This window comes from Thermobia domestica, chromosome 15 (genome assembly GCF_964235325.1).
Source record: "Thermobia domestica chromosome 15, izTheDome1.hap1.1, whole genome shotgun sequence".
Classification (NCBI taxonomy): domain Eukaryota; kingdom Metazoa; phylum Arthropoda; class Insecta; order Zygentoma; family Lepismatidae; genus Thermobia; species Thermobia domestica.
In genome coordinates, this window is record NC_137468.1 from 30,625,267 (window position 1) to 30,641,892 (window position 16,626).

General features: G+C 35.0%; 2 protein-coding genes and 1 pseudogene across 6 annotated transcripts in view; 2 read left to right on the top strand and 1 right to left on the bottom strand.

Moving 5' to 3' along the window:
* Positions 1–16,626, bottom strand: part of LOC145672160 (uncharacterized) — a 315,761-nt gene that overhangs the window by 246,549 nt on the left and 52,586 nt on the right. The window contains exon 4 of one of the 5 annotated variants that reach the window (XM_081741505.1): positions 16,519–16,544. The exons of the other annotated variants lie outside the window; for them this stretch is intronic. Within the exon in view, the coding sequence (XP_081597631.1) occupies positions 16,534–16,544 (11 nt within the window). The 3' untranslated portion in view covers positions 16,519–16,533. Of the gene's footprint in view, positions 1–16,518; positions 16,545–16,626 lie in introns of those variants that run through there. 5 annotated transcript variants of the gene reach the window in all.
* LOC145672159 (uncharacterized) overlaps positions 1–16,626 on the top strand; it is a 155,471-nt gene that overhangs the window by 113,406 nt on the left and 25,439 nt on the right. The window contains exon 14 of the mRNA XM_081741499.1: positions 5,117–5,231. Within this exon, the coding sequence (XP_081597625.1) occupies positions 5,117–5,231 (115 nt within the window). The remainder of the gene's footprint in view (positions 1–5,116; positions 5,232–16,626) is intronic.
* Positions 11,306–12,502, top strand: LOC145671978 (arginine kinase Lit v 2 pseudogene; annotated as a pseudogene).

Consider the following 16,626-nt stretch of genomic DNA (forward strand, 5'->3'; position numbering starts at 1 on the left):
AGAAAATGACAGGGAAATTTAAAACTGTGAAATTTCGTATGAAACAATGAAGCGATTTGAACTGCACGCTAGTGAAATAGGTGATATTGAAGGAAAAGAAACTGCTGATTTTGTGACAGGAAACACGAAAAAGTTCTTCGAAAGGTTTCGGATTTCTACAGATTCTTTTGATCTTGATCCGGTTTGCTGGTCGACAAATAATGAATTTATTTTCGGGAAAAAGGTAGTTGATAAGCTGCATATTACAAATGACGCACCGGAAAGAGCGTAAAATTAATTAGAAGATTACAATGCAGTTCTAACTAAAAATGAACAACAGAAGCAATTCCTTTTGCAAGTGGTGAAAGACTATAGAGATTTGTTTCAGGATGTGGAAAAGTTACCTTGTGTAAAAAGTAAAAGTTATCGTTAAGTCGATCTACATTTCAAATATATATATTTGTCCATTTTTTGAGTATCAGCCACTATCATTTTTATTGGTATTTACTAACTTATTAATTTCTAACTAATCTAAATTTTATTAATGAAGCAATTGGCATGAGAAACAGATCCAAATATCTTTTCCACAGTGGTTCATAACGCTACTTATTACTATAAGTACTATATGTACGGACGATGATTGTGATGCTGGTAGCTTGTTGCCTGATAACCAATCAACTGTATTTGAACACCAGTCAATTCTGAATTACGGAGAAAAACTTTATATTGTTCTACTTACATTTGTGATAAGATAATTATTATACGTTTATTGACACATAGTAAATCGAGTGTCATTGAAATTCAACTGGATTTTTTATTTGCAGAAATCAACAGCTTTGCGGCACGTGTTAACGTTGATGGATTTTTGTGAAATTTTGTGTATGATGTTTTTATTACCAAAGAAAAACAAATAGGGGGTGCGGCGGAAGAAATTCGAAAATTTATTTTTTCCCATATACCGAAGGACCACCCACCGTATTGAGCACTTCCGCACATCTAAATCTCGTAGTATACAACCGTTATCTGGATTGGCAGCGCATCTTAAAGATAATTAACATAACATTGCTAATTCACGTTTGGTAGAGAAAGCAAAAACAAGAACCGAACGAAAATTAAAGAAGCCTATTACATTCATAAAAAGAAACCTACACTCAATTTAGATAAAGGAGACATAAATGCAATTTGGAGCAGTTTCTTTACTACTTATTTCCGCCGTCTGGAAGGTAATAGAAAAAAAAGTGAACAATGGTGAACAGCGACAAGTAAGTGGCCATTAACATTTGTTCATTTCCGACAAGATGATTTGGGCTTCGCAATCCACATTTCTCCTCGAGGTTTTAAAATCCTTCTCGAACTATGTTTAGGCTCAAGATGGAATAGAGTTTTCCGAGAGCGCTTCCTAGATTTTTTTTTTTTTTTTTTTCGCTGAGTACTAGCCTTTTGCTTACATTTCTTGCTATAAATTGCAGTGTTAATCTCTTGTTGACAGACTGAGTCAAAAACCTATCACGAATCTTCCTACAAATGAAAACTTTTATGGAATGTCTTTACAGTAAACCACTTATTCCATAAAAGATTGGTTGATGTTATTGGAGTTTAAAGAGTCCCTTTCAACACCGAGGCTATACGAAACGTGGAGATCTACCGTTTAAGATGGAATCCAACCACAGAAATGCATTCAAACATCAAGGCTTTCTCAACGGGAAACGAACCCGGGAGCCCGTATACCAAAGGCGCGCGAGCTAGCCAATAACAGCTGGAAAGCTATTCTACAAAAGATTAACAATCTATTAGAACACTATGTGAAAAAAAGAGTGTGAGGTACCACAAGGGGAGCATCTGCTCAATGAGATCCAAATTTACGAATTACTCACCCTCATAAGCCCTTTTTGTTAATACTCTTGTTTTCAGGAAAAGGAAAAAAAATGTTAAAAATATGCATTTCAATACGATAGGACAATTCAAAAAAGGAGTACACAGTAAATAATATAGCGTTAAGAGCAGACACAGCATTAGGCTTTCTCAAGTTAAAAACGCATGTGAAAACTTGTATGTGTATCAATGAAACAACGATAGAACTGGTATGTATATAACTAAACATTAAAAAAAAAAAAAGTTTTCATTAATATTGTGGATTCGATTTTATAGTGGAAACCTTTCTCACTTAATAACACAATGAAACCAAAGCAACTGCAGTGAATACAAAGGAAGCTAAAGATGTTTTACTCCCATCTTTCCTATTCACAGACTTATTATGCTTGCGGCTTCTCTGTGTGACGTCCTTAGACTCCCATAGGCAATAAATATACAGATAATAAACTCGGCGAAAAACTTAAAATCTTACGTGACCAGTCACGTGACGACTACAGTAGCAGCTCTTTCGATGGAAATTTTTCATCTAATCATCAATCGAAATATGGTGAACGAATCAACATGTGCACAGACAAGAAAATAAGCACGAAAAATAATTGTCCAAATCCGGATTTTCTGGATTTAGGTTTTTAGAAAAAACAAAACTAGTTTTGAATACTTTCAAAAGAAAGTTTTCTTAAACCGGTTCGGTTTTCTATCAAAAATTTGTTTCGGTTTTCCATTAAAAAAAATACTTTTTGCAACTTGTTTCGAAATGAGAATTACAAGAACAGATACCGGCCTCGGCGAAAATCACACTGGTTTCGGCAAAACAAAACAAAAAAAAAAAAAAACAGCGATCAGTGTTTATAGAAACCTGGTTTATCCATCCTTAGTTCAAAACTTTAGATACAGTGGTCCAAGAAACGGAAATGAAATAAATGCATGGTTATTTTCATTTAAGTTACGAATAGTTACAATAACAGAAACAAATGAGAAAAAACTGATATAAAATAGGGTTAATTTTCTATCTGATGTTTCCATACTAATTCTACTACGCACAGATAAGGAAAGCAGCAGAAAACACGATGATTAGAATCAGGGTCGGATCCAGGATTTTCTGAGGGAGGAGTGCACCAGTAACTACCAATCACACTGAAACTATTCAAAAGACATGTGACAATATTCTTTACCCTTGACAACACTAGTACGTAGAATGGAGGAGGGGTATTTTAAAGAGGGTCGCAAGTGATATGCAGAAAAAAAATATTCTCTCCTCCTGGCTTCTGTTTTCATCCCTACTTGACAAATGTTAAATTATTTTGCTTGGTGAATCCTTTTTCTTCAACCTTCAGAAAATCGACTTAAAACTATTGCTTTTGCAAAACTCTGCTTTCTTTTAAGCCCTAAACGAAACATGATGGCAGAAGTTTCGAAAAGTGTTGCTTTCTTCACTGCTAGCTTCTGATTTTAGATAGTGTGTATTTACAACGAAGGAGGGGGATGCACGTGCACCCTCTCTAAATCCGGCCCTGATTAGAATGACAATCTATAACGTAAGGTGCGAAAACCGATGGCAGCGCTCAATTGAATACTGATTGGTTATTTCACCGTGTAAACGACCAAAATGAATTTCCACAGTGTATATAAGAATAGTCTAGTCTGTATGTATTCTTTGTCTGTATTTAGATCCTTTACACATTACTTTAATTCAGTTGCAATGGTTTGATTTAGTCGTACCATGGGATGTAGGTTGATAAAAGTGTTCCACCAAGAAATCAAAACGTGCAAACTATATATAATTTCAGCAAAGAATCGATAGTTCTCTCTTTCTTGTTCGATGTTGAATGTGTCTGCACTTATATAGAACAAGAACACTGCCTCTAGAATTTGTGAGTTCTTTAGGAATATGTAATTCACTTCATGAATTCCTTAGAAATATGCAATTCAATTTATAAGTTCCTTAGAAATATGCAATTCAATTAGGAGTGCTTTAGAAATATGCAATTCAATTTATGAGTTCTTTAGAAATATGTAATTCACTTCATGAGTTTCTTAGAAGTATGCAATTCAATTATGAGTTCCTCATAAATATGCAAATCAATTCATGAGTTCTTTAGAAATATGTAATTCACTCCATGAGTTACTTAGAAATATGCAATTCTAGTTCTTTAGAAATACATAATTCACTCCATGAGTTCCTTAGAAATATGCAATTCAATTTATAAGTTCTTTAGAAATATGCAATTGAATTTATGAGTTCTTTAGAAATATGTAATTCACTTCATGAGTTCCTTAGAAGTATGCAATTCAATTACGAGTTCCTCATAAATATGCAATTCAATTCATGAGTTCTTTAGAAATATGTAATTCACTCCATGAGTTACTTAGAAATATGCATTTCAATTTATGAGTTCATTAGAAATATGTAATTCAATTTATGAGTTCTTTAAAAATATGCAAAAGACATCACCCAGTATACGGACAAATTGCAGGCATTACACAACTCTTATGCTACTTGCGATTTTTAACCTCTGCCAATTAGAAAGTGAATGGACAATATGAGTGTATATTATATATATATATATAATTCAATGACTATTGGGGGATTTTAGGGAGATGGGTAATACAACCTAGAGTAGAAAACTTGGCGCGAAATATAATCCAACAGATTAATGTTTCTGCGACGATGAACCTTCAGGTTCCTTAGGTCAATAGTAGAGTTAGTTACAATCAGAAGAAAACATCCGATCAATGTGTGTGTAAATTGTCTTTTCAAAGTAAAAACTTTACACAGTTTGAATTTGTTGTCTTTTCGTACATTAACAATTATAACATAATCAAACAAAAATACTCACCGAAAGCACTGTAATATTTGTACGCACACGTTTGAACGATCAATTAGCGTCATCCTCACTGCGTGTTCCTTAAGAATTAACGCTGACAGGCTTCTTTAACTTGACAAAGAAATTTAAAGGCAGTAATTTAAAAATCCTTTAACACTATTTTCACAATGAAAGAAACTAATTCGAATATGTAATTCTACAAGCAATATGATTTCTTAAGGAAAGCGCACTGATGACTACGGCAATTGATCATTGAAACGTACGAGTCGAATTGTTATATGGATAGCTGGGTTTTTTTTTTTTTTTTTTTAATTTATTGATATGTACCCTATCAACATTAAGCAACTATAACATAAATTCATTTTATACATTTTTTCGCGTTTAAATGTATGGAAGTTTTGTGTTACTGAGATTCTAACTTAGAATCAAATGCATTACAGAGGGATCATACAGCGGAGTACTACATGAAAAATCCAGACAAGTTAACACACAAGGATCTTCTACGTGAATTCGGAGCTCCTTCTCACATTGCAGATGAAGCACTTAACAACAAAGGTAAATACTCATCTCAGCTTTCATTGCTATGAAATATATTCTTTCCTTGCACACATTGGTTTGCCTCCCAGATGCAGTTCTCACCTATTTTATCTTTAAGGCACCTAGTATGATTAATAGCCAGTGTTAGCTGCTTCAAGCAGAAAGGTTGATTTTTCGGATGTGAATTCCTTGTATTCTTTAGTAAAACGGAACTATCTATTATATAGGATTTAACTTTTAGAAATTAAGCCCTTCTTTGAGACATCTTTCTTCCTGTAGTGACGCGTGATTATCTGATCCAGTGGTTCTCAACCGATGTGTCGCGACACACTGGTGTCTCACGCAGTTCCTTAAGATGAGTCGCGAAATTTTAGAATTTAAAAATCATGAATAATAATAATTAGTTAAAATCGAGACAGACTATATTAGTCAACACCTCCAGCATTAGCAATAATGTTCAGTGCTACACAGAGTTTTTATAAAAACTAATTGGTTTCTCTATTTATAATAGGTATTATTATTATTATTATTATTATTATTATTATTATTATTATTATTATTATTTATAATAAAAATATCAAAGAAGTGTGTCGTAATGTCCTGGACGTTTAGTAAAAATGTGTCGTCAGTCAAAAAAAGGTTGGGAACCTCTGATCTGATCTACAAGGGTGAACATAGAAAAGGACTCGCCTTATATCCGGTGCTACTGTACCCTTGATTAATAGATGAGAATGCTATAATTTTACGTAGTGATGTTTGATTTAAACCTCCGATTGAGCCGTCCGTAATATTCAGTGATGGAGTTTTAACAGGAATACAGTAGCACCGGATCCAAAGTGAGTTCTTTTCTACATTTAAATATGCATCCTAGATGACCTGCAAATTACTATATGGGAGTCAACTTTTAGAAATTAAGCTCTTCTTGCTTCAAGTCTTTCTATTCTTTAGTGAAGCGGGGTTACTTTTAGAAATTGATCCCATCTTGTGTGAAGTCTTTGTATTTTTCAGTGAGACGCGATTATCTAATACACGGGGGTTAACTTCTAGAAATTTAAGCACAATATTAGATCATTTTTACGATTCTTGTAAATAATAATAATAATAACTAAAAAGTGACCATCTGCACTATATTATTTTGGATTCAGGAGACCAAATCGAGTTTGCAGTGCAAAGTTAACAGAATTCTTGCTGAACATGGATGACATAATATAGTTGTTGCATTATTATTATTATTATTTCAAAAATAAGAACGAAGAACAAAAAGCCTTGAAAAAAATAGGCTATTCACATGGGTATCACTGATCATATGTTTACTTCGCCAGGTGCTTATAACCTACTAGGTTACTGATGCGAGCTACAGTAGGCACTAAACCGCTGGACAGCAAGGTCATCTTTAAACCTGCAACGCTATTACGTGGAAATCACAAAAGCTTTAGTTTAAGTTATTTTATAATTGTCCGTCATTACTATGAATGAAAAATGAAATGAAATCTTTCAGTTATAACGTCCAACGGTTATGCCTTTTGGGCTAAGGGAGACGATTAAGACAAGTGAACGATGATGGAAAAATTGGCGGAATGAGAATATAGGAGGAAAGGGGAGTTCCCCGAGAAAACCCAAGAACATGATATTGTGCACTACAAACTTACTTGGCCAGGAATTGAACCAGCGACCGTACACACCAGAGGTAAGCGCTCTTCCACCGAGCTACCGTGTACTCCTTGAACTAGCTGAATCCATTCGGAGATAGCAGATTGCACTTTTGGTTTTGGGTTGGCGTACTTGTCTTTATGCAGTGAAAAGGGAACGAACATTATATATTTCAACTATATATATATATATATATATATATATATATATATATATATATATATATATATATATATATATATATATATATATATACATATATATATATATATAACTCTATGGCCTATGGAACCCGAAGGTTCAATGTCGCGTTCACAAAAGCTCTCCACTGACATCTATCCTTAGCTAACTGCATCCAGTTTCTACTCTGTATCCCAATCTCTGTGAGATCCATCTTAATATTGTCCTCCCATCTGCGCCTAGGTCTTCCTAATGGTCGTTTTCCGATTGGTCTTCCGTTCAAGACTTTGAATGCGTCTCTACTTTCTTCCATTCTAGCTACATGACCCGCCCATCTGAGCCTCCTAGACTTAACGACCCTAACAATGTTGGGTAAACCATATAAATTATGTAGTTCCTCGTTATGAAGTTTCCGCCATTCCCCATTCTCGTTCCTCTTGGGTCTGAATATTCGTCTCAGGATCTTGTTCTCAAATACTTTTAGTCTATGTTCTTCCCTCAGAGAAAGTGACCATGTTTCGCAGCCATACAGAACAACAGGCATGATTATCGTTTTGTATATTTTAAGTTTCCAATTCCTCGACAGAATTCGCGACGACAAGAGATTTTGAACCGAATAGTAACACGAATTCCCTGCTTTAAGTCGACATTTAATTTCTTCGTGAATATGATTTTCGTCTGTTAATATTGATCCTAGATATTTGAAAGTATCCACTTTATCAAAAGTATTATTTAATATTTTAACGCATCCATAATTTGCTGTATTCCGGTCCCGACGCACTTCCATGTATTTAGTTTTCTCTGCATTTACTTGTAAACCCATGTCAGTGCAAGCGTTTAATAAGATCTCTGCATTTCTTTCTATTGTTCTCCTATCATCCCCTATTAAATTTACATCATCAGCATATGCCATAACCTGGTGAACACCGTTCAACTCTAGGCCCTGATTGCTATCTTTGATTTTCCTTATAGCGTATTCCAGAACGAAGTTAAATAATAATGGCGACAACGCATCTCCTTGTTTCAGGCCATTTTCGACGTGAAAGCTCGTGGACAAAAATTTTCCTACCCGGACTTTACTTTGGGATTCATTTAAACATATCTTAATTAATTTAATTAGCTTTCTCGGTATTCCAAGTTCTGCAAGAACGTTGTACAATGTTTCTCTCCTAACCGAGTCGTACGCCTTTCTAAAATCAATAAATAGTTGATGCACCGGGGTATTGTATTCCCACTTTTTTTCGAGTATTTGGCGAATGGTAAATATTTGGTCGATAGTTGATCGATTTCGTCTAAATCCGCACTGATAATCTCCAATAATTTCATCTGCGTATGGGGTCAGTCTTGCTAACAGAATATTTGAAAGGATTTTATACATGTTATTATTATATATACATGGACTAGTGTCTGGAATAATAGTGAGTGTGTTTGAAACGAACTAACAACCAGTTGATCGACTGATAACCATGCATTATTCCACACGCTAGGGTCCTGAAGATCAACTATCTTCTAAGTGTACACAATGTTCCTTAAGAGTCTCCAAAAATAAAGTCACCTGGTATCTGGTCTGTTTGCTGAAGTTTAATGTGTCCCTTTTCAGCCACTAACGGCTGGCTATATAAGACATAGACCTATGGTTTAAGGCGTAATCTGAACCACCGTAATGTGTTCGAATATTTAATGCTCTCCACTGGGAATCGTACAGTCACGAATGAAAGTATTTTTCAGTTGACAAAATTTCTTTCCCTAATAGCTCAACAATAAATTAACATATTAGAACACCAATTTTGGCAAGTTTTCAAATTATCACTGTTCAAAGGATAACAACAAAAGTATCCAAATTAATTTACTTGTTCCTGAGTTATTGGCAAAAGAAAATTTGTCAACTGTCAAATACTTTCTTTTCCGTGTGTACATGGGACTACATGCACTAAAGGTACACGCGTTAGTCACCTGGACAGGGCTCTGTCAGATCTAGACTTCGCTCTGGTCACTCACACAATTTCAGCGACCTATCAAGTGTCCTGGAAACTGTGGTTAAGTAGTCTCGCACATCAGCACCGTAATGAAGAAATCCATTATGATGACACTTTTGAGACACCCTAGAAGTGTAGGTGGTGTCTGTATGGTAGCTCAGTGATAAAGTGCTCAGGCCAGGAGTCCCTGGTTTGTTCTCAGGCCATGAGAGTTTATAATGGACAATATCGTGTCATTTGGTTTCCTCAAGCTTCTCCCATTTTCTCCCACATTATATTTCCACCATTCACTTTCACTAATCATCCGTTTCCGTTAGCTTAAAGGACGTAACCGTGGAAGGTTTTTTTTTTTGAGAGAGAGAGAGAGAGAGAGAGAGAGAGAGACCGTAAAATCAACTTGAATCACTATTTACTGATATTATCAAGGATGTTATAAAATAGAGGATCTGCTCATATGTATCTTCATCCTATTAAATCAATGAAGCCAAAAAACAACCGAGCATCGGCACGTCTGATTGGCTACTCTCGTTTCCAACATCATCTGATTGGCTACTTTCGTTTCCGCCATTATTGTTGGCTCAAAACATTGCGATCCTATTGGGCAGAGTGGGCAGAGTGGGCAGAATAGGGGTGGCGAAACTGTGACGTATGGCTTCAAGATTTTGTTGTAAGGGCAGATCCTCTATTTTATAAGATCCTTGGATATTATAGTTTGTATTTTAAGAAAATCAAGTCAAATTTACAAAGAGCAAGGTTAGTGTATACCATGCTCATAGTAATCTGAAGCGAAGCTCCAGCCTTAAAGCCAGTGCTGGGCGTCACTGGCATTACTGCATCCTTGAGAACAATGCACAAGTTACATTCCTCAACCTGTAAAGCTCATCCAAACGTTTTATTCTAAGTATCAATCGAAAGTCTTATTACAAAATGAAGAAAATTGAGTGAACTCCTAATGATGAGTTAGGAACAAAATACTGGGGGTTCCAAAGAGAGTAAGAATGTCTAGCTCTTCCACTGCTAATGCGTTAGCTTTAGCAATAAAATCAGTATTGTTTCTAAATAAATAATAAACTTACAATATTACTAACTGTTAAAAAAAAGTTTATATTTATCGTATTTAAATCATTTTTCTTTCAATTGAAAAAAAAAATCGAGCAATTAACAACGGTGATCTACGATTCTGTTCACACTCAGAAGGATGTTGAAAGGCTAAAAACCATAAGCATTAGTGCATGATTATAAGAGATATAATAGAGCTTTTTACGGATACTATTTGGACTTCTAAATTCTTAAATAGATTTTGCACTTAATTCAAACCCAGGAAAAAACATCTATTAACAAGAAAACGTTTCTAGGAATACGATTGAAATCATAATTTTATATTATACTCTAATTTCATTTAGTCTGCTCGAAAATGATTGAGATCAATCTTACTATTAGCAGAACACAAAATGAACACGAAGATTTTTTTTAAAAAATAATTGTTTATGCAGTCCTTTTGCTCTTCAAGCTTCTCCCATTCAATGCATTGTCGCCGCCGCTGTGGAAGATTCATAACGGCTTGTCCGAACCAGAAATTTGAACTAGAACGACAGAACTGATGAATAATCTCTGATGGGACATCTGTATCGGTAAATATCTTGCTTTTAACGGATGCTTCGTTTTATCCAACAGGCGTAATCCAAACGCTAAATACACATTAGGAACCATGTTGTCTAAAGTAGCTTATGATAATTACCTTACATAACTAGTCCATATCTTATTTTCTGCTATCAGGAATAACTGAATATCAAGTGATGCCAACCAGTAAGGACGACTTCCATTTATTGGTTTTGTTCGTCTATATCAGTCATTTGCAAACAGTAAATGAATGACGTAGGGCACATATTTACAATTGAAGGAAGGACAGAGACAGAAGAGACACCGAAAAAAAAGGTGACTAAATACGGAAATGGAATAAACCAATATTGGTAATGAGACGCATAGTCATGGATACACAAGTAACAAACTTGCAAAATCCTCAATGTTCTCTACTGCCTGCTACCATTGTTCTTCCTCAAGGCCACATTTCCTGCTCCTTGTTCTCTTCTTGTGATTTCTACGGTTAGAAGCAAGACGTGACGTCACTGAGCATCCAGCTGGAATTGACTAATTTATACCTAGTTTACAATTATCGCTATCAGGTACCAGATATCTCTAACCATTTCACACCTTGATTCAATCATTTTCGAGAGACCTAAATATTAATCTGCCTAAAATCTATATTATAAATTATATTTTTGTCCAATGGCAATGATTACTGCTTCTTCCTCAGTACCAAGCAACGCATCTGGAAGACGAGATGTTGACAGTTCCACTCTGGCGGCGCTGGAACGTTGCTACAAGTTGCTTCACGGAGCACCGGAAGAATATAACTCTCTTCTACGGAAACATATGACTCGACAAGTGTTTGACAAACTCAAAACACGTTTAACACGAATGGATCACAGCCTATTAGACGTGATTAAATCCGGAGTCAAACAGCCAGATTCTGAAATTGGTGTATACGTGCCAGACTATGAAAGCTATACAGTTTTTGCGGAATTGTTAGAGCCAATAATTCGTGACTGCCACGATGGTGCTGGTCCCCCACAAAGACATCCACGACGCATTGATTACGGAGATCCAAATGTATTCGAAGACCTGGACCCGTCAGGGAAATATGTATTGACCACACAAATACAATGTTCTCGGAACCTAGCAGCATATCCACCTCCAGGAAGTTTAAATAAATCTCAACTAGAAATTGTGGAACACGAGTTGTCAGGAGTGTTCCCTTCATTCACAGAACTTGAGCTTCAAGGAACATATTACCAGTTTCAGGATATAAACGAAGAAGCACGAGAAAAGCTAATAGAGAATGAATTTCTCTTTGACGACAGTGACAGATTCCTTCAAGCAGCCGGAATATTTGTGCATTGGCCTACAGGACGTGGGGCATATTTTAATGAAAGAATGAATCTTATAGCGTGGGTAAATTACGAAGATCATCTACGAATGTTTTCAGTACAAAATAACGGACATTTTGGTGAAGTGTATGGACGACTTGTGTCCGCCATGCGAGAAATGGACGCTGAAATTCAATTTAAACATGACAAAATGTTGGGCTTCCTTACTGCTAGTCCAGTGAATCTTGGAACTACTTTGAAAGTTTCAGTAACCCTTCACTTGCCGAAATTCGGGAGAAATTTCGAAAAACTTCAAGAGTTGTGTAACGCACAACAACTCCACGTGGAAGAGATTACCATCATTTCCAAAGACAGGAATTTTACCAAAGATACATTTAAAATCACAAACAAAGCATGCATTGGAACAACAGAATTTGACATAATGCAAACTTTCTACAATAACATAGCAAATATCCTTCACCAGGAAAAGAACGGGTTAGGAGCACAATTTAAAGGGATTTTCTCAAATATATTTAAAAAGAATGCTGAAAAATAACTTGTGATTCAGTGTCAGTGACTTAATAATTATAACTGATTATTATAAATCATGATTGTGTACAAATTTATCCGCGGGATAGCACATGATGTATATGACAGAGAAATGATATGAACATTTTTTTTTCTTTTAACAATTACGAAAACTAATCATAATTTTCATTATTAGAATTGAGTTCCGAAATATACAATATCCAACACTCGCATTGTGCTATTCCAAGCATTTTGAGACTTCTTATGGATACGAATAGCTCATGTATGTATGGAGTATGAAGCATTATGTCTGTGTGCTTTTCGTTGTACATTTCTACATGTTGTGATGCATGCAACTGTCGTATTTTAAGTGTGGGTCACCGAACACTACAAGATGCACACCCATGCAGTATTATATATTATTGTACCTAGTTGGTAAGAATGGCAATATAATCTCTAGTATAGAATAGGTTAGAAATCACGCAAGTACTAAAATAGAAATACTTTGGTAAATTTGTTGAAGCATCATATGATATAAAAATGGTAAGCACTCCAGAAGTAATTTTAGATTGTCTGATAATGATATTGTGGAAGTATCTAGTTACACTAGTACAGACAAAAAAAATCAGTAAGCTTTACAATAGAAATATATAGTATATTACACACTGACTGAATCACCATGCCAGTGCATAAAAGTTCTATGTTCTAGAAGTATTTTGCAACTAACTTGTTTCATGCTTCCAATATGTTTTTAATAAGAAGAAACTTATGTACAAAACTATATACAAAATATTGTAAAAGATTTTGTTTCAGATTTAATCGAAAAATTGACACACGTCTTTGTTATATTTCTTTTACGCTGAAATATTTTTGTAAAAAAGAAAACTTATTTTTATCAATTATCAAATAGGAACAAAATCATTTTCGTACTTATGACTGTAAGAAAAACATGAACGTATGTATAATACAATGCATTTACTGACATTGTTCAAAAGACAAATGGTTCTTTTATTATCAATACATATTTTCTGAAACAATAGCTATTAATTAAAATGTCAAAGTTATATTTTCAAAAGATTACGTTACACATACATGCACAAAGTAAAAGCGATGCCGGATGGTGAGACGTACGGTATCCTGAGTGGGTGAAGAATATAAAAGAATTAGGTTAGTACCTACGTTCCTTTCATCGTGTGTGACTTTCCAACTTCAAGTGTGCTCTGTTTGTTAACTATTTTACTGGCATGCTGATTCTCTCTGTTGTGCATACTTGCCTCTCAGAAACAAGCACACACATGCACGAATGTAGATTAGCTTGCCTACAGACAACAAGACCGTCTGATATTACTAAATGCAACATTTCGTTTTTTTTCATGATATTTATTGACACGTGCTATTTGCATGTAGTACAAAAGCCACAAGTTAAATTCACCATAAAGCTCAAATACTATAATCGACCGAAACTAACTATGTTAAGTTCAACAGTAATACAAATATTACTTTTTCATTGCATTTTTTACGGTATTACAGGGTGTTCAAAAAGTTATGCAATCATATGGAAACATGTATTATTATTATTATTATTATTATTATTATTATTATTATTATTATTACGACATTCAAATGTCATTGTCTGTTCAAAGAATGTAATACACATGCAACTACGTGATTTGGCACATCAAACGTCAATTTTCTGTGAATGCAGAGGCAACTCTTTCACCACTGTAGGCTGTCACTCGTCCATATTTGAGAATTTTGGGCACTAATATATCTATCTATCCAGATAAAACCATGTCTCAGAATTCAGTATCAATTATTCAAGCGAGACATGAAGTTTTCGCTTTATTTTATCCCTGAAATCGCTGTTATTTTTTGCCCAAAATCGGTGTTATTTTTCGCGATTTAATACAAGCAAATAGGGGGTTATTTGCTTTGTTGTAATGGTTTCGAAAAGCAAGTATATTGTAGACATAGAGAAAGTGGTCTGTGAAAGCTTATTAAAATAAAATATATTTTTAAAATTAAACGAATAGTTTTAAATTTTGACATCTTAAATTTAAAAGAATAAATTATATTTCTGGACTTACATCTGAGAAAAAATAGCTCAATATCCCTCCTAAACTTGGATTTATTTAATGTATGATTTCAATACATATATCGATTAAACACCACACTGCAGTGTTTCTTAACATTTTCTTCACTTAAAAAAAATAAATAAATAAATTCACAATATACTTGTCTAAAACGCAATTTATACAATAGTGTTTCTTAACATTTTCTTCACTTCAAAAAAATCAATTCACAATTCCAAAAAATCAAACGCAATTCATATCATTATCAACACACATTTTCACTTCATGGAGAATTTAGGTACTTCAATGTTTCTTATTTTTCAAAGAATAAAATTCTCAATACTTCCACATTTTTTTCTTTAAGGTTTTGCCTCCTTAACGTAACTACGGAGTTGTATTCTGAAAAATATCTTTCAGAAACAACGTTGGAAGCTGGCAAAGGTATTGCTTCAAGAGTACAAGCAGCAAAATCTTTGTGTTCACTTTGCAGTACAAGGAGGGTTTCCTGGAGATTCACTTCTTTCCCGTTATCTATCGATCTTCTCACGCTATCTTTCAAGGATAAGTAGGCTTTAGTGAGCTCTGGAGGTGACAGTTAATTCAACCCGTTTTAGTAGCTTTTAAAATTCAGGTGTCACACTATTTTCAAGAGTACACTGAGGGTTGAACACTTGGTGTAGCAACTGGAACGCGTCTTTAGAAGAGACAATTTCCACGAGATCTTCCAGCTTCTTTAGTAACACCAGACCCAAAATCGTGAACATTCTTGTAAGATTCTTTCTGACATTCAGGCAAATTCGACAATGCTGAAGTCGTTAAATCGGAGAAGATTCCGCCTTTAACTTAGCGGAAGCCATATTTAAGGTCTTGAAGCTTACCGACCAGAAGGTGAGTAGTGGCGTATGTCGATTCTTCCAGAAATTCAATGGTCTGAACTAGATCCGAGGCATTACCTTGCACAAAAATTGCTGAAGCTTTCACCGCGCTCACTTCTTCCGCGCTCAGATTGGAAAGAAAACCCATTGCAGCATTTGAAATACATCTCATGCCCTCTCTTTGGAAGAATTTCACAGCATCTTCTATGTAAGTTGCTAAATAAAAAACAGCACGGAACCACGAACTCCATCTTGTCTGGACGAGGCTAGGAAATAACATAGGAGCTTTTTACTCATTCGGGTATATTTCTCCTGGAGAACTGAAAATACAAATGCTTCCTTTTCCGTGTATTCAAAAATGCGGAATTCATTTTCACTACAACTATATTGAGTTTGTCCATTTCTTTTCCCCACAAATTGGAAACTAACTTATGTTATTTTAGTAGTATTACCGGCAAACATGCCGATTTCGCGAATCTATCGTTTTATGTGGTGCATTTCGGTGTTATTTTGAAAAAAGTACAAAATTCGCGTTATTTCGCGATTTAAAAACACCAAAAACGGCCTTCTATCATATATGGGGCTTTCTATCTATATACTTAACTTTGCCTTTTTCAAGTTTTCGATGTCATCGTTAAAACGAAAACTTCACGTCCCTAATTATTGAATTCTTTTCCTTCTGACGTTACGGATTCCATGAACAAATGATAATAGTCTTTTCGGGCATCTATGTCTTCAAGTAGCAGTTGCTGGACCGCTCAAACTTGATATGGGTATAATTTCAAACACTTGAATAAAACCATGTGTGTACTATCAATGGAGAGACCGAACTGGCTTGAAAGTCGTCACACTGACTTGTTTTTCGACTTACAACATGTTCACCGATCGGGTACGTTCGTATATAATGTTAACAACCTTGGTCGACCGCTTCTTGGTGAGTCCGCTACACTACTTGTCTCTTGAAAATTGTCGTACAGCCGCTTGATGGAGGATTTGTTTGGAGCATCTGTTTCGTACTTCTCCGTGTAGGTCCTCTGGGTCAAAGCATAACTAGTATGTACTCTGTTACAATGAATAAATGCTGTTGCAACGTATAGCCCATGACTGCTTAGTTATTCAGCACCTTTAAGAAACCAAAACAATTCATTAAATTTCCCAAAGGCGTGCGTAACCTTTTGAACATCCTGAATAACTATTAATTTTTT